The sequence below is a fragment of the Astatotilapia calliptera genome, chromosome 15 (genome assembly GCF_900246225.1).
Source record: "Astatotilapia calliptera chromosome 15, fAstCal1.2, whole genome shotgun sequence".
NCBI lineage: Eukaryota > Metazoa > Chordata > Actinopteri > Cichliformes > Cichlidae > Astatotilapia > Astatotilapia calliptera.
In genome coordinates, this window is record NC_039316.1 from 36,692,099 (window position 1) to 36,716,833 (window position 24,735).

At 39.3% G+C, this 24,735-nt stretch overlaps 1 protein-coding gene and 2 long non-coding RNA genes across 4 annotated transcripts; all 3 read left to right on the forward strand.

The window, feature by feature from the left end:
• Positions 1–3,244: 3,244 nt before the first annotated feature.
• LOC113007148 (uncharacterized) lies at positions 3,245–6,013 on the forward strand. Its single transcript, XR_003269858.1, has 5 exons — positions 3,245–3,489; positions 4,210–4,861; positions 4,973–5,033; positions 5,127–5,207; positions 5,291–6,013. It is a non-coding gene; the product is annotated as an uncharacterized LOC113007148 (long non-coding RNA).
• A 185-nt stretch (positions 6,014–6,198) lies between these two features.
• Positions 6,199–8,743, forward strand: LOC113007146 (uncharacterized). 2 transcript variants are annotated; one of them, XR_003269856.1, is made up of 4 exons: positions 6,199–6,348; positions 6,457–6,517; positions 6,620–6,733; positions 8,007–8,743. It is a non-coding gene; the product is annotated as an uncharacterized LOC113007146 (long non-coding RNA). The 2 variants fall into 2 exon arrangements; XR_003269857.1 differs by lacking the exon at positions 8,007–8,743 and having other exon boundaries at positions 6,461–6,517; positions 6,620–6,727.
• Positions 8,744–15,108: 6,365 nt separating this feature from the next.
• fam43a (family with sequence similarity 43 member A) lies at positions 15,109–17,112 on the forward strand. The gene is made up of 2 exons (XM_026194874.1): positions 15,109–15,191; positions 15,309–17,112. Coding segments are annotated over exons 1-2 (1,071 nt in total). The 5' UTR covers positions 15,109–15,190; the 3' UTR covers positions 16,379–17,112.
• The last annotated feature ends 7,623 nt before the right edge of the window (positions 17,113–24,735 follow it).

Sequence of the window (24,735 nt, forward strand, 5' to 3'; positions counted from 1 at the left end):
CCATCCCATCTGGTCTGTCCATGTTACACAGATGTTCCCACAGTGCTCCACTACAGGTCACTCCCCCGGATGTGTTACATTCTTCTCTTGGCAATGTTTGCTTTTCCTCTCATAAGTCTATAAATACCAAAATAAGATCTCTCTTTCAGGATGCAATGGTCTCTGTTCCATCAGCCATATTTTATTGGGCCAATTTTGTAACAGATATTGAATGGAAAAAAGTTTGGACTTTACCACAAAGGTTTTTCTTAACAAACAAAATTAAAGAGATTTCCTTTAAGTTGATTCATAAGTTTTACCCTACCAAACAATATTTGTCCAAATTTATGGCTGAAATAAATGTACATTGTACCTTCTGTCAAGAGCAACCTGAAACAGTTTCTCATCTGTTTTGGTCATGTAAATTTACGTGTAAATTCTGGAAGGATTTCCACAAGTTTATTACTGACTCTGTTCTCCCTAATCTTCAACTATACTATAAGGATGTTATCTTTGGCTATTATAATTTTAAAGACAAGGACAATGATGCTTTCTTCTTTATAAATTTGGTTTTATTTTTGGCAAAATTTCATATACACAAAAGCAAAGTCCTCGGCAGAAAGCCTGAACTTCTTGTATTAAAAATGGAACTTGCACAATATATAAGGACAATCTCCTCATCAAAAAACACTAAGGCTCTCAAGACTGTTAACATCTATATCCGATTGAAACTGCTAACTTGATTTTGGCTCTTGCAAACTTTTGTTTATTTATGTTCCCCTTAATTTATTTTATTTTTTGTCTCACTTTTGTCTCACTGTCCTTGTCACTCTTTCTGTTCCTCATTGTACTACCACAATGGCATCTTTTATGTGATCCCTGTTTTACTTGACTGTATGTTTAAAATGTGATAAATAAAGTTTAAAAAAAAATCGTGAGTCTTCGACTAATCGTGGCAGCTCTAATTACAGATATCATCTTTCACTTGTGTATTTTAATGTGTTTCAGAACAATATTTCTGTTGTGCAGACTTACGGTTGGTAAACAGCAAATATCCAAGTCATTCAAAATAACATCTGTCATGTAGCTCCTGACTCCCTAAGAGTCAACAGCTTTACAGTATTTTTTGAAGACATACAAACGTTTATTTTCAAACTAATAACTGAGTTACAGGGTCAAAAATAAAAAATTAACAGTCAGTACTTTTGTTGTTCTTTTTGACAAATTCCTGTTAAATGTATTGGACCCTCTGTTTTTAGGTTTTATTTTTTTCATCTTGACTTCCTTGGAAATGCTAGCAAGAAGTCAGTTCAACAGATGTAACTTATAGTGAGATTGGAGGCGGTGCAGTATTAATATCAGAATCCCTTAGTTTTGATTATTAATCCTCTGGCTGACCCCATATTGCATTTTTTCATCTTAAAATGATGCACAGTCTTTATGTGAAATGTACTGTCTTCTTGATATTTATCAACCCATCAGTTTGTATTTCTGTGTGTTAATAAAGTTCCAACTTTTGTATTGTAACATTTTTGTGTTTTTCTTTCTTTAGTTTTTCAGACAACTCAAACTTTTAAACACTTGTAATGAGCTGTGTGTGTGTGTGTGTGTGTGTGTGTGTGTGTGTGTGTAAGAAGTACCACTTTTAACAACTTCATTAATATTGTTTTGTATCATAGTAATAAAGGTTAGTTTTAATGTCTGTATCCCCTCCTTATTTAATCTGAGATGTTCTTTTCTAAAAACCTCAGGATTGTGCAAGTACTTGGTGAGTTTAGAAGGTAAGTGAAACACTAAACAGAAAAGAAAAGAGACAGAGATGTGTGTTTTCTGTTAATACCATAATTGCAGTCATCTTAAACAAACACATGACATTTCTTTGGCACGATTGCTTTTTCACTGATTTGAAACTTTAATGTGTGGTACAACAATTCTTCTAGTTAAATAGAAAAAAAAATACATTGTGTCAAGTTCCCTGGTTAAATGGGCTGTCTGTGTAAAAAGCATAAATGGCTGTTTGTCTTGGTGTATTGGTCTTTTGCCGGCATGGCAAACTAGATCAATCTGCTGGGACATCTGATTTAAGGACAATCACTTGCTTTTCCAAAGGACACTGACAACCAGACATTAGATGCCACAGCCCTGGCCCACGGTATCCCCCCCCCCCCCCCCCCCCCCATGCATGCGGTGGGCCTTCTGTAGAAAGAGAGCAGCTTAATGAAGGTGACAAGGTGAAAACAGGAGGACTGATGTGCTGTGAGGGCATGTATAACACCACCTACCCAAGTGTTGAATATAAGGAGGCTTTGAAGAATCTACAATAATTGTGTGTTGTTTGTACATGTGTGATGTTTTCAGGGTTTTTTAAATAAAAATCAGCTTTCTTTTTAATTGCTATTAACTGACAGTCAGATAACCAGCTTTTAAAAACATATTCATAAACACTTTGCAGTCAACAAAATTTGCACAGAGGTTATAGATGAAATAAAAGTATCACGTGTGTTCTAGGTGTGTTTATAACTCTGTTATTGTACATATTCTGTGTTATACATCATAATCATTCCAGTCATTTTTTAACTGTTTTAATCTTTATAAAACTGTTATTTATTTATTTATTTTTGTGATTTCTGCTGTCCTATTGGTCTGGTCTCTCTTGAAAATCTGAGAATGTGATATTCATAATAAAAGGATTTAAGTTTACTGCCAAAAAATGATTGCACTTCATAACAGAAATGTGCTAACTGGCTTGAAATAGATTGAAACTGTTATGAGATTGCTTCAGGGAGCAGACATGACACCGTCTTTTAGGTTTCGCCATCACTTTGTATTATGCGCACAACACCACCCTCCTCTGGCTTCCACATGAACTGCACCTTAAACATCAACTGTTTACAAATGTCATGACACAAACAAACGTTTCAATACCGTAAATCACTTTTTGGACTGCGATCACTTTTTGGCACAACATCGGCTCTGATAACATTTAAAGCGCACTGAAAAACCATTCTTTAATGCTAAAAACCCATTATCAATTGTAATTATTTATTTATTCATTTAAATTTCAGATATCGATCTTCATTTTTGTAAACTGGTGAATTAATGATTTTTTAAAGAATTAAAACGACAAAGTTTGGCAATATATTTTTTAAAAAGGATGAATAAAGCAGTAAAATAAAATGAGAAATATATATATTTTTTAAAATCTATGATAATTAGACGAACTTTATTTTAAATAAATAAAATTGATTTTCGGTGACCCTGGGTGTCATGGTGATGATGACGTGTTTGAGTGCAGGTATAAAAGCAGGAGGCAAAAGTGGAATTCGGGTTTCACGTTTGAGCGCAAACAGGAGCTTTTTCCCACTAGTGCTGTGAAAACTCGGATTTTTCAAGCTACAGCTAACGTTTGAAAATCTTCAAGAAGGATTTGCAAAATGACTTCTTCAAACTTGAGTCGCGAGATGCACCTGCTCTCCCTTTTCATTGAGGAGGTGTTAGATCAACGCTATGGTGAGTACAGCAGGCTAATATGTCAGAGTGCTAGCAAACAAATACAACTTAGATTTTTGTCTTTTATTGTTTGGAAGTAGGACTTCATGAGTGTTAACATTTAGGATGAGATGTTTCATACTTGAGTAACATCAATTTTAACATGTGCCAGTACGCTATAAAGATGGCGCCATGTTTTTTTTTAATTGCTAACGACTTAAGGCGTTGGAGGACGCTGACGTCAGCGCGCGGCCGTTTTTGCATGTAGAGGGTTTGAGTTGACATGTTTGGGCCGCTGGCGCTGAGTTATACGTGAACGTTTCATAGATTGTGAATGTGTAAAGCTGGAGAAGCTGGAGTTTTAAAAGTTCACAGAGTCGCAGGATGAGTTTGAGATTGAAACAGTGTGTGCCTGCAATAAGGAGGTGGGAGGTTGCTCACCTAAATGTAGCTGCTTTATCCTCAAAATATCGATGCTCAACTAATATGAAGATATTACTCCTTAATGTGAATGCGTATTAAAACCTCAGTGAAAATCCACGCAGCCTTACACACATGGAAACTTTTACCAGGTGAAAAATGTGAAGGCTTTCATAAACAATGAGTTCTGCTGGGAGCTTCTTACTGTTTGTGTGTGGAAGAGCTTATGATGATGTAAAGCCATGTCTGGACAATTTAAATTCAGGCTTTAATTTGTGTGATCACATGATTAACGTAGACGCACGCTTTGCTTTCTCGTAGCTGATCTGGTGAGTCCAGTCACTGCACCTCAGATGGTCGTCACTAACTTGAGGAACCGTGAACTGAGCAGGAGCCATCTGAACTCCATGACTCACCTGGTCCTCACTCTTTACCATAACCTGGTGACTGGGTCCAAGGACTTTCCTCGCATACCTTTTAAAGGATGGTTCCACCGGGACCTGGTGACGACACCATTTGTCAATGTGAGGCAGAGCCAGAGAGAGAACACCACTCCTTCTCCTCCTACGGACTCACCAGCTGGCATGATGCTGCCGCCTGCGGGCTCCAGCTCTCATCCACGCTTCCTGACTCCAGTTCTTCCAGAGAAAGCAGATCTTGCTGTGCTGAAGGCAGATCGGAGGAACTGTGTCCGCACCCTGACTGTCGACGGCCTCCCCGTCACCAGAGTCATCTCCACTGTTTACCAAACAGAGGACACTGAGATGAAGAACCGCTGGAGAGTAACAGACTACAGCGCGGACGGCAGAGTTCTCACTTCGGTGCTCTGCCGTTTTCTAAATATGTCGGCAAAGCGTGCTAAGAGGAAGGCGGAGGAAGAGAGCAGCATCCGGAGCCCGACTCAAGCAAGGAAGCGCTTGAGATTATAATATACAGTGAAGCATGTCGAACGTCAGCAAGCCTGAACAAAGTGGTAAGTAGTAAATAGTGCTTAAGGTTGTTTCTAAAAGAATGTCCTAAAATATTTGAAAATCGTCGAGGTTTTAACTTTTATTCTTTCTTTTCTGCCTCTTGTTTCTAAAAGTCAGGCAAAAGAGTCACGCTGCGAAGAAACACCACACAGAAGATTTTCCCTCAGTAAAATGGTGAATATATTCATCTTGTTATGACGTTTGCTCACAATAACCAGGAGTGTTTCTGAAGTGATTCACTCTCATTTGGTGTTATTTGATCCAAAGACAACTGAGGGTCTTCAGAGCAGCGTGAACGGGCGTCATCTGAGAGCAAGACAGTCCTGGCGCCTTTGTGGTTCCCTCCAGGTACTCCAGCTTCATCCCACAGTCCAGAGAGATGCAGTTAGGTTGAATGTGAGTGTGAATGGTTGTCTGTTTCTCTGTGTTAGACTGACCTGTCCAGGTTATACCCCCGCCTCTGGCCCCATAACAGCTGGGATGGCTCCAATGGTTAAGCAGAAGAAATGGATGGAAGGATGATCCAAAGAGAAACATTGAAGGCCCTCTCACAAAAAAAGATAAGAACTCATTTTACACATTGTTGAAACATCCTGAAAGTTATTTGTTGTGTTTAGAATCTGGTTGAACTGTCATTAGAGTTTGTTTCGACTTGTTGTTCATTTCTTATTCGGTTCAGCTGTGTTTCTATGTGTCCTTAGTTCCCATAATCAGCCTCCTGTGTGTAAATATTGTGTCAGTCTCCCTTTGTCCCTTGTCAGAGTGTTAGTCTCCGTCCCCTCGTGTTTCCTTGCCTCAGTAGTTCTGTTTCCTACAGTTTTCCCCCAGTATAGGTTTTGGTTAGACTTTTTCAGTTCCCTTTGTCAGTCTTTGTATTTGGTATTTCCTCATCAGTCTCATCACTTTCCTCTCCAGAAAGAAAACAATAAAAAGACCTGAAGAGACGTCTATGCAAACGCTCTCATTGTGAAAGATAAGTATACATCCAACTAATCTGTGACTCTGTCACAGCTCTGATCAGCAATTCTTTCAGGTTTGTCTGTTTTGATGATGTTATTAATTGTTATTATCCTTTATCCAGTTAACTTTCAGAGAGGAGCGGAGGGAGGAGCGAAGCCAGCGTGCTCTGTAAACTGTCATTAAAAAAAAGATAAGTATATATTGATTTTATATTATTATGACAGCTCCTCCTCAGTGAACACTTCCTCTAGTTGCTGAAATCATTTACTAATTTTTTTCTTCCCATTTGTCTTTTGTTTTTCAGAGAAAACAGAGGAGCCAAGGTGACATTAAGACCTAAGACAGGACGGATTGAACCCTTTCTCGTAAAAAGATAAGTATTCACTCTGCTTTTAATCAGAATATTGATAAATATCTAAAATTCTGCTCACCTGGTTGATAAAGTTACTAAAATGATTCCCTCTTTTCTGTCATTTGTCCTTTAGAGAGAAGATGAGGAGAGTGAACGTCAGCAAGAATGAACAAAGTGGTAAGTAGTAAATAGTGTTTAAGGTTGTTTGTAAAATATCCCAAACATTAAAAAACTTGTTGAGGTTTTAACTTTTATTCTTTCTTTTCTGCCTCTTGTTTCTAAAAGTCAGGAAAAAGAGCCAAGATGAGAAGAAACTCCACACAGAAGATTTTCCCTCAGTAAAATGGTAAATACATTCATCATGTTATGACGTTTGCTCACAATAACCAGGAGTGTTTCTGAAGTGATTCACTCTCATTTGGTGTTATTTGGTGTTTGTCTTTGAAAGGAGAGGAGCAGTAACGACACTGGGAGACAAACAACAGGATGATCCAAAGAGAAACATCAAAGGCCCTCTCACCAGCTTTCATTTATTAAATTTGTCTTTACTGAACGATTTCTGGTGTGTACTTGTGTTGATACTCAGACAACAGCTCGTCTTTCTGTTTGTGCTGGAAGATTCAGGCAAACACATATTACATATATATGATTGTTATATGACACAGTCTCACATTTAGTGCTATATGATAATGATAAGGTCCAGTTTAATGGTATTGCTAGTGTCTAATGAAATGAACACGTGATTTTCAGATCCAGCAAAGTGAATATTTTTCACTGTGGATAAATTACATGGAAACGTTTAATGAGTCATCAGCTATTTCACTACAAAGATGATGTGATTAAAGGTTCTCATACATGCAGGTCAGAAGTTTTGCTCCATCCTGGATGTTAAATGCTGATCAATGTTTACACATATCTGCACATTTCTAACAGCTCATTTCACAGGTCATCAGTCTCCTGACTGCATATGCAGAGTTTTATCATCACGTGTTCATGGCAGACAAACATAATTATGAATTCTTGTTTTAGTTCCATTCAGTCACTCAACATCAGGTGTCTGCTTGTCCTGAGCTGTGAGAACTACAGTGAGTTGCTTTCCTCTTTAGCTTAGTATTAATAAACCAGGTCGTAGGTGGGCACCTGCATCAAGGAGTCAAGAAGCATATTTTATTGTTTAATGGTGAAAACAATGGATTGTTGGTCATTTGTTTAATGGAAAGACTGAAAGTGCGGCCTGGTGTTGACTTACACTTATTCAAAGTGATGAAGTACCAACAGATACTAAAAGTCACAGCCTGAAACACGTCAACTGCTTTATTATTTCTAGTTATAAATAAACTGTCAGTTTATGGCCCCTGTGGCTCGATCAGGCCCCTTCCGGGAGATGGAGATATTTATCATTTACTATAACTTGTGCTTATGTTGGTTTTTGCTGTGGTTTCGCTACTGTGTTTTTCTCTTTTTGCTTGTTTTTATTTTTCCAGCAGGTGATCAAACTGATTTTTAGTGTCTTCTCTCTCTGTGTCTCTCTTCTCCTATCTTTTTGCTTTCCATCTCCTTCCGTTGAGCATCTTCCCAACTTCTCTTTTCTTCATCTTTCTCTTTCCCATCCCCAGTCCTGTCCGTTCTGATTGTAATCATTTCAAAGTAAAGAAAAGAAAGAAATAATAAAGAGCTAATACACTTTGACAATCAAGTGGACCAGTGTGGCAAAAGCTGTAATGATCCAAATTGGGAAAATAAATCTGTTGGACTGGTAAACTAATATACTATAGTAATACGGTATGAAAAATGGCAAACATGAGAATTCTGTGTGTTTTCCTTCTTATCTGCAGACTAACAGTCCACAGGTTTGGTGCTCAGGCTCTGATTTGTTCCCTGGAGATGGAGGAGAGAGAGCACAGAGGACAGCAAGGTGGAGGAGTGAAGGAGAAGGTGGTGCAGCTCAGTGTCCAATCAGGAGTGAGCATCTCTATATATGTATATAGAATATATATATTTCAAGTTTTTGTTGTTTTTTGTTTTTTAAAGCAAACACTAAAACTGTCACCCACACCTCTGAAGATAAAGATAACTAATCATAAATAAAGGGAATATTATCATGATGAGGACACTATCAGAGGTAGTTCAGGGAACTGTTATACTTCAGATACCAGAAAAATCGTTTTTCTTTTCTTGTTTTTTTGGCTTAACTTCATGGTAGTCAAAATGAAGAAGAGTGCTAAGTAAGTAAAAGCTGCATGGCAAAACACACACCTTCACTGCAGATGCATGCACAGAAACCAGTATTTTTTGTATCTTAAATATTAAGTAGTGTGTGTACAGTAGTCAATATAATGGGATGTGTCCTAAAGCAGCGAAAGAAGAGTTCTTACAGCATTTTGCAATATTTAGGATTTTATTGAACACTTTTACCTTTCAACATTTGTAACATTAGTGAGTAATGAAGCATTGCAGAATAACCCTGTGTTTTTGGTTATTTATTGTACACTACAAGTAAACAACAATAAGTTAAACATCTGTCACTAGGGTTGCCAACTCCCTGAAAAATAAATAAGGGACACCTCGTGGCCAGAGCCGGGCAACCCAGTTCACCCTTCCCAGTGTGGTGAATTTTGTAGCTCTTTTTTTTGTGTGTGAAATTATTTTTTAACCATTTGACTTGAATTTGATTTAAGCAGATGCATATTAAATGCCCGTGGTTAACAAAAGGATTACACAAGGCCTGTAAGAAGAAAAATTCTTTATACAGACAATTCACTAAGTTAAGAACTGAAGAAGCAGAGTATAGATATAAAAAATATAAAAATAAACTAACGGAAATATTAAGAACTAGTAAGAAATTATACTATACTAATTTAATACATAAAAATAAAAACAACACTAAAGAGATATGGGGAATACTTAACACTATTATTAAAGGTAACACAAAAAAGTGCTCATATCCAGATTATTTCACTAATAATAACAGTGACAATTACAATCTAAACGAGATGGTGGAGTGCTTTAACAGCTTTTTTGTAAATGTGGGACCGGAGCTGGCTACAACAATTCCAAAAAGTAATCACAGCGAAATGTCACTGATAGAAATAAATTCAAAGACTATGTTCTTGTCGGGAGTTACTGAATTAGATATTTTAGATGTAGTTAACAACTGTAAGAACAAGACCTCTACTGATTGTTTTGGTATAGATATGACATTAGTTAAACGAATCATACATAGCATTGCCAGACCTCTAGCTTATATATGTAATTTATCATTTCAAACGGGGAAATGCCCAAAGAAAATGAAAATAGCTAAAGTTATACCCATATATAAAAGTGGAAACAAACACATCTTCACTAAGTATCGACCAGTGTCCCTGCTCCCACAGTTTTCTAAAATATTAGAAAAACTTTATAATAATAGACTAGGTAAATTTATTGACAAACATAAACTAATCAATGAAAGTCAGTACGGATTTAGGACAGGGAGGTCAACTTCAATGGCTATCATTGATGCAATAGAAGAGATAACCAACAGTCTGGATAGAAAAAGACATGCAGCAGGGATATTTATTGACTTGAAGAAAGCATTTGATACGATTAATCATAGCAGATTATTTAAAAAATTAGACAGATATGGTTTTAGGGGAGTGGCCTTGAAATGGATCCAAAGTTATTTGACTGAGAGACAGCAGTATGTGAAGATGGGCGAATTTGAATCGGGGTATTTGGGCATTAGCTGTGGAGTGCCACAAGGATCAGTTCTGGGACCAACTCTATTTAATCTTTATATAAACGACATATTTAATGTATCAAAGTTATTAAAATTAGTTATATTTGCTGACGACACCAATATTTTTTATTCTAACGACGACCATAGTGACCTAGTACTTAACATTAACAATGAGTTAAGGAAATTAAAAATATGGATGGATGTTAACAAATTATCTATAAATTTGAGCAAAACCAAGGTAATGTTCTTTGGGAATTACAATGTAAATGAAGATACTGTGATAAAAATAGATGGTGTAGTCATAGATGTAGTATCAGAAATAAAATTCTTGGGAGTAATGATTGATAGCAAATTATGCTGGAAATCACACATCAGACATATACAAAATAAAGTGTCCAAAAGTATCTCAATCATAAATAGAGCCAAGTTCTTCTTAAACTGCCATGCAATGTTTTTGTTATACTGTGTACTAGCCCTACCATACTTGACTTATTGTGTAGAGGTGTGGGGCAATAATTACAAAAGTTCTCTGCATCACCTGGCTATACTACAAAAATGTGCTATAAGAATAATGTATAAGGTAGGATATTATAGTCACACTAATATTTTGTTTTTGCAGTCAAAACTATTAAAATTGATTGATCTAGTTGAATTCTCAACTGCTCAACTCCTATATAAGGCAAATAAGGGTATACTGCCAGAAAATATCCAAAAGCTCTTTACACATAAAGAAGGAGGTTACAATTTGAGGGGATGTAGTAACTTTAAAAGGCAGATAGTTAGAACTACCAGGAAAGGTTTGTGTGTGTCTGTGTGTGGAGTGAAACTTTGGAACAGATTGGATGTAGAGCTCAAGCAATGTCCAAATATTCATCTGTTTAAATCGAGGTACAAAAAATGTATATTGTCAAGGTACAAAGAGGAATCGAGTGTGTGATTGTTTATCCATGATAGTAAATAATAATATATTCTTTGTATTATTTCTTTCTTTTTTCTTTGTTTATATATAGAATGTTAACAACAAATACTTATATAAACAATTATTTTGTAGAGTTGAAATGGACACTGTTGATATTGTCTTACGCTGTTGTTATTACTGTTATCTCCATTATTAGGAAACAGTAGACCAGAATTAATTCTTAAAAGTAAAATTGATGAAGTTACAACTATACAATGGAAGCAAACTTCATTGATATTTTCATAGCTAAAATATAAATAATATACGGAGAGGATGTAATGACCATGATGGTGATGACTGTGATATTCAGCGGTGGTAACAAAGACTGTATTATTGATGCTAAATATTTACACTACTGTATGTTGTAATTATGACAATGCGATAATTTTATAACCGTAATTGTATGTCACAAATATTTAAATGTACTGCGCAACTACAAAATTTAAAACTCAGATAAGATTGTAGGGGTGCGAGTTAAAAAGCTTGTCTTCATCCCACTCCTTTTCGAGCTAAACTTGTTTTTTCTTTTTTTGTGTAATTGTACATTACAATAACTTTATTATTTGGTTGCTCGAATAAAAGACATTCATTCATTCATTCATATTCTTTGTGATATGACCATATGGGAAACAAATGATCATTTAGCCATTTATTTTTAGCTCAAAATGACAACATTAACACAGTAAAACAGGTCTCTTTCTTAAACAGAAGCCTGTCATGCTTAACTTTTGAGAATATAAGTAAACCTTTCTTTAAAAGAACTCTGTCCTGCTTAACTTAAAATTATATAAATTAATAGAAAACAATAGAACGAAAAATATTCTTGTGACTGTGCGCATATAGTGCATTTAGTACAATTGGCTTCAGTTGAGGTATTATTTCAGCTTTTCTAATGCTAATCAGCTGCTCCTGTTTGTAAACCCGCTTGTTCCCATGATTACGCATCATTACTCATCAATGTATTACTTTTATGTAATAGTGATCTATTTGTTGTAATCATCTATCCTTGTAGTTGTTTATTACACAAAATAAATTATATTATTACACTTCTGGCCACATAGCGCTGATGTTCACCGCACATGCCCATATTAACCTTAACCAGAGGATTTAAAAACAAACAAACCAGTGTTTACATACCATATCTGCTTCTGCCGTGGCCTGGTGGACAAAAAATTGGTTAAGGGTTCCCCGAGCTTTCACGCCCCTCATGTTCTTCATGTGCCCACCACTAGAAGCATGCCTATGGTTAAAGTGCGCCGGCACACAGTGCAGTGCGCTTTAAAGGTGTTATCGTGCATTTTCCCAGCCAGGTGTTTTTCCCATTCCTCCCTGTACTTTTGCAGCCTTGTTTTTTTTTTCTTTCTCTGAGCGAAAAAACATTGCTGCTCTAATGCTGGGCTCACACTGTGCTATTTTTGGCCCATTTTGAGACGATTTTTGAGTCATGCGACCGATTTGGTGATCGGCCCGATTTTGGCCTTCATCGTGCGTCGTGTAGTATACGTGGGGTAACGAGAAGCGATTAACACCTCACGACCAGCTCCCGATCATCAATCGCTCGTGAGGGTGTCAACGCAACCGCTCACACTGCTCACGCGCAAACACGTAAACGTCGGTGAAAAAGACGGAGCAGCACGGCTGTGCAGCGTGTGATCTGGACACAAGCGATGGAGGCACAACTTGTAGAACTTTGGAAAGCTCATCCGAGCCTTTTCGATGTGGCATCACAAAATTATCACGACCACAACAACCGTGAAAATAGTTGGATCTACATGCTGCTCAATCACAGCTGCCTGATCATGTTTTTCATTAGCAATTTAGCAAAGTTGATGGTGGTGTGTCTGTGTGAGTGAAAGACAGAGAGAGAGAGCGAGCGACAGAATTTCTGTTATAACCTTCATTTTATGGAGGCACGGTGTGAGCACTCAGGTCGCATCGGAGCATCGGGCCGTATAGTGTGAGACTCTGCATCGTGACTTATGAACTTCTAACCCCTGCGAGTCAACCGTACAGTTTGAGCAGGTGCTGAATAACGTGACTGAAAAAATCGCAGTGTCTGCCCAGCTTTAGGTGTACTGTCGTCCGAGACTTGCACCGCAGTGTCGGCGTTTGTTTCCCTGTTGGCCATGCTTCTTGTTGTGGTCATCTGTTGTCTTCCGGTATTTTCTCCGTAAGCGACCTTTCCTCGACCAATGAGATGAGCGGTAATCTGAATTGTCATACTCGAATAGCTAGGTTTCATTTGACGTAGACGTGACGTCGACGTAAAGCGCGAAATTTGACTGGCGGTCGGAAGTGAAAAAGATAAGCGCAAAATCACAGACAGACAGTACGCAAAATGCCTATGTCCTGTTGTGTTTACGGATGCTCCAGTAGGTCGACCAGAGAAACTGATAAACGGTATTTTAGGGTACCAAAAATAGCCCAACGAAGAGGAGAAAAATGGAAAATTCTAACCGAAAAACGTAGGAAAAAATGGATTTTAAATTTACGTTTACAGTCGGGAGGAGCAGAGTCTGCCAATGCCCGTGTCTGCAGCGACCACTTCGTCAGAGGTAATGTTATGTTTGCAAACGAACTTATTAGCATTAGGTTGTCGTTAAATTCTCGTTTACTTAGTGCTTTTAAGTTAGTAGTCTAATATTGACTTGATTGGGACTATAGGCTGCCCAAGTGCTTTGGATGACGAAGAGTCGGAGGACTGGGCTCCGACGGTCAATCTCGGCTACGAACGAAAACCCAGATCGGAATCAGTTCTCAAACGAGAGAAAAGAATGAAGCTTAAGGCAGAACATCTCCCCCCCATGCATGCGGTGGGCCTTCTGTAGAAAGAGAGCAGCTTAATGAAGGTGACAAGGTGAAAACAGGAGGATTGATGTGCCGGTGCTGTGAGGGCATGTATAACACCACCTACCCAAGTGTTGAATATAAGGAGGCTTTGAAGAATCTACAATAATTGTGTGTTGTTTGTACATGTGTGATGTTTTCAGGGTTTTTTAAATAAAAATCAGCTTTCTTTTTAATTGCTATTAACTGACAGTCAGATAACCAGCTTTTAAAAACATATTCATAAACACTTTGCAGTCAACAAAATTTGCACAGAGGTTATAGATGAAATAAAAGTATCACGTGTGTTCTAGGTGTGTTTATAACTCTGTTATTGTACATATTCTGTGTTATACATCATAATCATTCCAGTCTTTATTTTTTTAACTGTTTTAATCTTTATAAAACTGTTATTTATTTATTTATTTTTGTGATTTCTGCTGTCCTATTGGTCTGGTCTCTCTTGAACATCTGAGAATGTGATATTCATAATAAAAGGATTTAAGTTTACTGCCAAAAAATGATTGCACTTCATAACAGAAATGTGCTAACTGGCTTGAAATAGATTGAAACTGTTATGAGATTGCTTCAGGGAGCAGACATGACACCGTCTTTTAGGTTTCGCCATCACTTTGTATCATGCCATTGACTGAGGTGAGCAGATGAAAGAAGAAGAAGAGCAAAAACGTCAGTGTGTATTTGTGCTATGTTTTACAAAATAGCAAAATACATGAATAAAAGTAAAACATAAATCTCCTTCCATACACCAAAAAACAAATCGCACTTCCGAACAGAGCCAAAAGGGGGCAGCATGTAACAGACGTTTTAAAGAGACTTGATGTGACTCAAACTAACCTGGACCTGACAAATCCTAAACGCCGCTGTCCTCTATGAGACTCTTAATTATGGGTTAATCCATCAATTTAAACATACATTGCAAACAAATTCAAAAGTTGAGGAACAGGTTTTTTAAACTTAAGAAATTCCAGAAAGAAAAAAAAAAAAACAAGTCACGGGACAATAAATAATATGCGGATTTGTTTCTTTCCATTCAGTTGACATTTTATAACAGAACAATGTATTTATATCTTCACTTTACATTCATATATTCCTCCAGGAATTTCCAGGAATGCTTTTCACTCTTCTTTAATGCAAAAATGAAGCTGTAGTTTATACTAACAGACGACTCTTAAACCGAGTTTTATAGAGCTCTGTTATTAAATGTTGCATAATTGTTGAGTATAACTTAGATATCTATAGATGTTTGCGCTTATTTATAATCATTCGTGTTTTAGCACAAGAAACCAAGAAACCACGAGAAAAGAAGAACAGTTTACACTAACAGGAACTGTATCTTTTCACTTGGTTCAGTCCCCCCTACAGTCATGCTGAAATGGTTTGTCCTTGCATATAAACGGTGAATCTCGTGCTGTCACAGCAGATTGTACTCAGCACTACAATGACATAAAACGGGAATGCTGCGATGGACAGGAGCACTTCAGAGGATGGACAGATGAAGTACGGTGTCTTTGCGTTTAGTTCACGTAGAGTAGCTCACACATGAGCTGACAGGCAGTAGAACGCTTCTAGGATTTAGTAGTAATTAAAAAAAAGTTGTTCTCCTTTCTCTCTCAGTGCTGCTGTTGACTGGAAACAGCAGTAAGATGCTGCCTTGGAAGAAGAATAAGTTCGACCTGATTGAGGAAGACAAGCAGTCCAAGCAGAAGGGCTATGCGGTGAGTCTCAACTACTCGGCGCTCACCTCCTTCGCCAAGTCCTGCCCCGAGAGCGCACTCAACAGGGTGGGCAGCATGTTCAAGTCAAAGAGGAAAAAGCTGAAGATCACCAGCGAAGATCCCACGTACACGGTGCTTTACCTGGGGAACGCTACCACGATCCAGTCCAAAGGAGACGGCTGCACGGACGTAGCGGTGAGCAAGATCTGGGGCAAAAGCGAGATGGGCAAGAACGGCACTAAGATGAGGCTGACCATCAGCTCCCAGGGCATCCGCATGGTGCATGTGGATGACAAGGCCAGGAGACCGGGACACTTGTACTTGCTGCACCGGATAACCTACTGCGTCGCGGACCCGCGGCTACCCAAGATTTTCGCTTGGATTTACAGGCACGAGATGAAGCACAAGGCCGTAATGCTGCGCTGCCACGCAGTGCTGGTGTCCAAGCCGGAGAAGGCAAAAGCCATGGCGCTGCTGCTGTACCAGACCTCGGCAACAGCCCTGGCTGAGTTTAAAAGACTAAAGCGGAGGGACGATGCCAGGCACCAGCAGCAGCAGCTCATAGGGGAACAAACCATCCCCTTGGTGCCTCTCAGGAAGCTGCTGAACGGACAGTGCTACTACAAACCCCCGGTGGAGCGCAGCCGGAGTGCACCAAAATTGGGCTCTATCACGGAGGACTTGGTGGGGGAGGAAGAGGAGGAGAAAGCAATGCACTTTGAGTGTGAGGACATTCTGGACACGGACAATGATTGTGTTGCCAATGGCAAACAAGAGTTGACTCAAATTATTAATGACTTGGGAGAGATGAGCATAGGAAACGACGTGCAGACGCTGAAAGCTGACCTCAGAGTCACCAGACTCCTCTCTGGTGAGAGCACAGGGAGCGAATCCTCTATAGAAAGCAACCAGGAGCCGCCACCACTAATCAATGGCTTTGATGAGGTAAAGGTGCAAGAAACTGCCTAAAAAACTTTGCGCATTTCTGGGCACCTGTAGCGCACCGTTCTGTTGAGCCACGATGTCTCCTTGAGAAACAGTTACAAAGTGCTTGTTTGACATGTGCCACTGAGACTAATAATTGAGAAGACATAAACGTAATTTGGGGGCAAAACAGACAGACAGTTAGGCTACTGAACTAAGTTAAAAGATTGTGTAAACAAAGAAAAAAAAAGGCATACCCATTTGAGAGACAACTTTAATGGCAAATTCCCAGCGCGCCTCAGGGCGCACGGCACTAATTCCATCTCTTTTGTTTAAGAGGATTTGCTGTAGCATCGAGCTTGTTTACTTGACGTTTTTTTTCCTCACTTGAAAATGTCATGTTTCTTCTGTAACATGCTCCAATCATCAAGATCCAGAAGCTCCCAAACATTCCTTAAAAAGCATTTACAAAAGCAGATTTGTTTTCCATCAGGCTTCCTTTACAATCCCCATCAGGGCGCCTGCTCGTCACCTTTTTATTTCTGCACTGTTGCGACTTCATTGAAGTATTATTTTGACTACCATGTACATACGTTTGCTGGTATGTTGTCTGAAACATAAGTGTCTTATCTTTGCTGTGCAAAAGAAAAAAATACCTTTTATGTATTAAGATGTAAAGTAAGATGTTTTAAGTATAAATATGTTATTTTTTAAAATATAAATATATATGTGGTTTGTTATGTGAAATTCAAAGAATTAGCAATAAAAAAGGAATTAAATGAATGTTTTATGTGAATTAATGCTGAAATACAAGTAGGACATCTTTTCTTTCAGCACTGTCTGATATGAGCGGGTTTACCTTGGGAGGCTCAAAATGAGGTCAGATTTGCACTGCTGAATAAAAGTCACATGGAGGCTTAAAAAGCACAACCCTAAACTTCACATCAATATTATCTGTTACCACCAAGCTATTGGTGTGACTGTAAATGGGTATTTCATTTAATAGCCTTGAATTGATCTTTATCCCCGACCACCACCACCTTTTTTTTTTTTTTTTCTTTTTTCCCAAATTGCTTTCAGGCTGTTGAAGTTATTTAGTTAAGGTACTGAAGGCCCATTCATTGTAGCTGGCCTCAGGGAAGGCAGGCCACACATACAGACGTCACCGGTAGCACAAGCTGTGAGAACATCACATGGCAGAAGTAGCACCAGAAGTTCTTCAGCAGCATATTCTAGCTGGTATTTACTTTTACATCAGTTTGCCTTTATTGAGCGACAACAGATAGAATTCAGAGCATTACAGATTTATATGCTGCAATATGTGACGGGTATATAGACTCATGCGTTTGAGTCACCCGGTTCATTTCATTCATATTTGCTCAGCTCACTAAAATCAGATAATCTACATTGTTCCTTTGGTGTGTTGCTAAAGTGTCACCTAAATCAAAGTGTGACTGATAAAAAGATGGAGTCACATCTTTTTCTTAAAGGCACAGCACTCAGCCTAACATGTAACACTCACAGAAGCAAAGACACAAAATCACCTGATGTGATCTGTGGTCAGCGAAGGATATGACTGGGCCAGCAGTTCTAAATGTGGAAGATGTGTTACTAAATATCACCGTCACTTTCATTTTAGAGACAGCAGCAGGCCCACGCTGATGCCACACAGCTCTTCCCAGTGTTAGCCAGATCGGCATATAAACTCAGAAGCACAGATACTGATGCACGGATGCCATCGGTATTGAGGGCCTGCATGTGAGGGTGAACACTCTAGTCCCATGGAGCATGCTCTGGAGGAACAGCTCTCCATTCTCACTAATGACACTGGTACTGTTAGCGAACACAAATGGGACAGAGTGAGACACGAGGAGCAAAAACCCAAGCTCTCCGTGGTATAGAGGTGGTCGATTGTCATATGGACAGATAGGAACATACAGATGAAAAACAAATAAAGGAAGAAAGAGAGAACTGCTTCGTGTATTTCCGTCAGTGGTTGGTGAGTCATAAAACAAGCTTTCCAGTGTCTCATTATAAATTGATGTGCTTTCAGGGGACACAAATACACACACACACTAAATTGAGACTGTGGGTGCTTTATTTGTGGTCTGTGAAACGGTGAAATAGGAACAGAGTACAGAAACCCATATAGTTAGTTTCTCTTCCTCATGCAATCTGATGGGCTGCTTGCACCAGCTGCACTCTCATGGAAATCACCTGTTACTCTGCAAAGACACAATGACATCATGTGCCCAGCGTCATGTAATTAGAGAAGACGCAGCGTTGTGACCACAGAAACACACGAGACGGAGCAAAAGGTCATTTGTCTGACGCTCCTGCCTTTTGCAGCTGCTTAGTCTGCTTATGGATGTCTGGATGTTTCTCTCTGACCTACATTCTCACACAACCATTCTTGTGTTCCATCTCTCTTATAGCAGTTGTGCTCCCCGAATCTCCCAGGTTACCTGGAAATCAGCCACTTGTGAAGCCAGCCCTTCCGCACAATTAAAGGCTTGAGAGTCTTTGTTCACAGCAAGAGGTTGTAGGACACGTTTCACACTGCCAAGGGAGAAAGCTGAGCTTCTGATTGTTTAGAGGAGAGCTAGCAAAAAAGTCTTCTTCATGTTCACTTGCCACTTTTTTCCTTTGAACAAGCACTCAGGTGTTTGACCTACCAACTATTATTATTATTATCGTTATTATGAGATGCTGAGAGTAAATGTGATGTCCACATATGAGGATGCAGGGTCTCAGTAGATTAATGGCTGCTGTTCTTTTCACACGTTACAATATGCAAACATGTATACTGTAATGTGCAGATTTTATTATAATAGTATAAACAGAAGAAAATGGAGGCATGGACTGATGTTCTTTTTTGGACAGATGATTATAATAATTGAAATGTCATTACTCTGTCTCAGGCAGTTAAAGACAGTTTAACATAACTATCTCAATTCACTGATTCATTTTTGTTTAACCAAGAATTAATAGCGGGGAGGTTAACGCATTTGCCTAACAAGGAAAAGATCCCTGGTTTGAGCCCGGGAGGAGATATAAATCTCTTTGGGAATGCACCAGGGATAAAACAAATCTTGAACAAATCAAATGTGTAGAGCTACCTGCTGTGTTGACCCTGTGTGAACAACAGAGCAGCCGAAATTAGCTGCCTTCTAATCAGAAAGTAGAGATAGAACACCTCTCTTGAATCCTGGGTGTCCTCAAGATAAGCAGCATGAACCTGACGTGCCCTTCGATAGTGGGGGAAGCAGGATTCTCAGTGGAAACCAGCACAAGCAGATAGAGACCATGCAAACATACAGCCTGCCTGCGGTCAATCCCCAAAGTCTCTGTGGGGGACCAGTGTTAACCACTCATATCTGCGACCAAAATGACCAAAAAAAAAGAGCCTTTTTAAGGCTGCAGCCTGCAATCATTATCTCAGTAAGTGTAATAGGATACTGGAATATTAGTTACAAATACCCCAAAAGTAATCAAATTGTTTGATTTGAATGGTGAATGGTACAAAATAGAAAAACATCCCATTTATTATCACACAAAACAAAGAAAGTTAAATTATTAGAAGTACAAGGTCATTGTAATTTAAATAGTTCCAATAATCAAAATATTTTTTTTTTTTGTCAATCAACTGTTTGAATAATAGACTTATCAACAATTTATTGTCTGAAGTATTCATCTTATTTACTCAAGTGAAATCAGATTTCCTCATTATAATATCAGTTTTTTGCAAGTCTGCATCAGAGTATAATTTGAGTAAAAGTATGAAACAATTAACAGATGACAAGAATGCATCCCACAAGAGGGAACCTTACATGTGTTATATTACTGTAAATTATACACAGTTTATACAATTATTATCACTGATGTGAAGCTGTGGAGCTATTCGTAGCTATACTATGCATTGTTAGGTGGTTTAATCTTATTTTATAAACCCAGATTTAGTTTTATGCATAAAGTAAATGCAATGCCATGTAGCACAGTGAAAAGCACATCATTATTTCTGACAGCAGAACCACAAAGTAGCACAAAACTTCCAAATATCTGACTAAAGTTGTTTTCCAGCACTGTATCCAGAAGTGACTCACAGGGTTCAGTGGGTGCATGACATGTATTGCTCTCTGCAGCGGTAGAGTCAGCACATGAAAGCCCTTCATCAAAATTGATCACTCTATAATTTACTGGGATAATGCAGTGCGTGTATAATATAATTTAATGTTTACACCTTTACCCCCAGCTACTCGCAGACAAATAATAAATGGACCTGGCAGTTTGGGTCTGCATTGAAACACACACAGAAGAGCAGAGCTTCCCAATTATCTGCTATTTGAATGGCACCGCAGGCCATCCCTGTACCAGATCACCACCGATGCCAGACCGCCACACGGCTTAATTTTGAACCACGCTACAAAATCCATTCATCTATAATGCATGAGAAGAGCTGGGAAAGCATCAGCGCTGTTAGATAGTGGGCCTGGATCTGATTACACCAGCGGCGTGAGAGACGTCAGACGGGTTGAATCAGAGCGCAGAGCCATGCTGACCTTTGCTTGCTGGTGGAAACACATGAACGACATCTCAAGTTTTTGCGGCAGGGAGGAACATGAGCCGTCGTGCCCACAGCTCATTTTTAGCTGTTGCATGTAGACTGTATCTAAGAACTGCAGGCAAGAGACAGGGATCTGGATGCATGAGATTACTATTTGTAGTACAAGGGTGTATAATTATCACACTCTTCAATTACAGCAACCACTACTGAAGGTCAGGATGAGCACAACATAAAATTAGGTGCAGTGGGCACTGAGGCAGAGTTGTGGCAAACTTTGTTGGTCTGTTTTTGGACAAGATGATGTGTTTTGACTGCCGTATTTACAGGTAGACAATGTCAGATAGAGTCAGTGTCCATTTGCATCCATGGCATGTGCAGGATGATGGCTGAGTGTGTTAGAAAGGTAGACACAGATAGACAACAACAGAGAAAGAAATCTACTGTCATGATATTGTCATATCTCATTAGTTTGACTCTGATAGCAACCCTCCAGGAGCTGTTTAGATGTGTGTGCCTATGCATGCAAGTTAACCCAGTGAGTTAGCACTTTTTGGTCTTTGCCCAATTTACAAATGCTTTATGTTTTGACTTAGTGTAGAAGGGGCAAAGACAGATATGCTTTAATAAATATTTGAGAACCTGGATGCATTATAGTGTGTTTGGATTATATAGCCCAAGATGAAGCACTTACACTAAAGCTCATCCAGCTGCAGATAACAGCTGATCTCAAAATCATTCCACATCAGCTGAATGCTCAGCAAAATATGCAAATATCCGATTATCTGAGATTAACTTGACAGCTGTGCTGTTTAAGATCCGTTAGCCTACCTACAGTTACTGTCTCGGCAAGCTGCTTTGCAACCCACGTCCACTGCAGCTCCTCCTTTACACGCTGTCTGACTTGATTGTAGTCTTAAATAGCTGCTCTGTTCTGCAGAGGGGTCTTGCTGCTTTTCTCCCCAGCTTAAACTTGTTAGATATTCATGTGCAAATTACCAAATCAAACCCATACCAGCATCACAAATGGAAAGAATCTTCTTTTGACTGAAGTCAATGACTGAACTTAGAGTTTAGTGCAAACAGGAGGCTGCAAGCCAATACTTTGGCACAGTGGAAATGCTGATATGTCCAATAAATCCAGCTTGCAGGCAGAAAGGGCATTTGAGGATGGCGGGAATCTTGGTGTGGGTATTGTTGTCATATTTGTGAAACATTGTGTAGGAATGGTGATCTCAGTTGTATAGTTGGATACTTGGTGGTAAACACTGTTTGCACGGGAGAAAAGATTTTGCGTGACTCATTTATTTCTCTGAGAAACGATCTTAACCGCTCCATCCTTTGCTCACCACATGCACTGCTGCAGGTACTATTATTTCATCTGCACCCTGTCATTCAGCCTCAGATAAGATTCCAGCTTACAGTTTCCTCTGTGAATTGTACATGCTCAGTGTCTCGCATGACACTTCCCAGTTGGTCTCCATACAGTCTGATCATGTAATGACCCGTGTCTGTATCTATGCACCGAGCCCCAGGAGGCCTTGAAACTCTAGATCTCGCAGTGTCCCATTCAGCCACCGCTGCTCTTGTTTTCCACTTGCTCCAACACAAAGGCTCTGCCCCTGGAGAGCCACAGATTTCAGCAGGGTTATTTTGGTCTTTCCGTTCACAGGGAGGAAATGGAATAATAACAGAGGACAGGGAGAAAAAAAATCACGGGGTGACCCTCAGACAGGCGTGCTGTCAGAGCAGAAAATCAGAATCCAGTATGAGATTTGTGAGTGTTTTGGGTGTTTTAATGAGATACACATCAGTGTGGTTTGTGTGGAGGGAGGTACATCTACCCCCCACTGAACTCTTGCTTTTCTCTTCTTTTATGTTCACTGAACAAAGAGGATGGTGAGTAGGTTTTGCAAAACTTCATTCACCAGATACTGCAGACGATTTTTCAGGTCTCTCCAAATATGAGGAAACTATGGTGAAATCCACATGGGTAGTTTTCCTGTTTCAGATCCAAGCAGGAAACAGGTGCAGTGTCCAAAATATCAGTTCTCAGGCTTTGTCCCATAGGACGCACATGTGTTTTTGTGTGGATGCATGCACCTGTGAGTTTTTCGGCTTTTATCTGCTGACAGGAACTCTTCAGGCACCAGTGCCATATCAGTGGAAGACAGTGCATAAATGTATTTATATGTTTCACGCTCACCTCAAAGCGTAAAGGTCTGAGCCCTAGCTGGATATTTATGAATACCTGTTATCTCAAAACCTGACATTTCATTATGAAAGCTCCAGCCCCCTTTGTGCTGAGGTGTTCGTTCTTTAAGCGGCACATAAAAGATTCTAAAAAGTCTCCCTGTCGGAATAAACAGTACATGGGATTTATTTGTAATTATCGATGCAATCCATTGAGTTTAAAAAATTATTCTAATATCAGTATCTTCAGATTAAATTAGCTAGTTCTTGCTAATGCTAATAAAATCCAGTTACACATCTTGGGGTAATTAAGCCCAGGGGCGTAATTTCCAGGGGGGGTTAGGGGGGTCATGACCCCCCCCAATAATCGGACCCAACCAAAATAACCCCCCCCCAATAAAATTATGAATTATCTTGCATAAATAGGCTGTTGATTTTCTTTACTCATTTCAGGTATTGCCAGCAAAATCGTTGCATGTTTAATCATCTGGGAATTTACCCAGATTTATTTATTTATTTAGACAGAGATCTTGACCCCCCCAATGTTCAGCACATAGTTACCCTGATGATTACGCCCCTGACAAATACAATAACAGCATCTTTTTACAATGCAGTGTTGCAGATTGTTGTCCAGATCCACGGAGTTCTGCTATCCACCATGAGGAACCAAAGGATCTGCTGGAGCATCTTTGTTCATGATACCACAGGACACACCTCTGGTCCTGTGCGAAGGATTAGAGCTGTTTTAAAAGTACAGTGGCAACAGGCAGGTAGTTTCAGTGTCATGGTTAGCCCGTATAGTTACTCATGTTTTGTAATCTGATCATTCAAAACTGATTACATGTGATCTGTAAATACCCATCACCACTAATAGATCCTGAGCTCTGTGTTTAGATCAATTCTTTGCAGTGCATTGTGTTAAGGCATGCTGCCACCAGGTATCGACAGGGAAGGGCTGTCAGATGGGATCATTGCCTCTTCATTTGACATCCAAAAGGATCCTATAGACAGCTCAAAGCTGATCAATACACAGCCTGGGCGTGCTCACAGGTCTAATGGGTTTATTGTCTGTCAAGATAAAGGTGTCATAAATAAAGGACCTGATGCATAGGGGTAATATATGCATACTCAATTTACATCACTGACTATTGACAAAATATTAGAAACACTTTCACTTTTTGGCATCATATAGTAAACTGTCATCATTAGTATCAATCTTGGGACCTGGGGAAGGAACGCCTTGCTCACAAGCACATTCCAAGTAACTGCCTTTCACCTACATGCATCAGTTTGATGCCACAAGTTTATGGGGTTGAGTCCGTTTGTAATCACTAACCTCTTCACCCCATTCTCATGATCAAGAGGTCAGAAGATACCTCATGAATAGAGCGTCATTAAGTATCTCTGCTGTGGGCACACTGCCCAAACCATGTGTCTGCAAGAAGGAAGTGCAGAAAACTGAGTCTTTTGTTCACAGAAACTCCAGCAATGAGTCTCTGTTGTCACTTTGACTAGAAACCAGTCACATGAGAAACTGGGACTAGTATAGAGGGCCACATCATTAAATTGAGCTCTCCAAAATAGTCCCAGTTTCTCTTTGAGCGTCTTGAGAAAATTAATTGCCCAGGCCTGGCTTAATATTGCACTG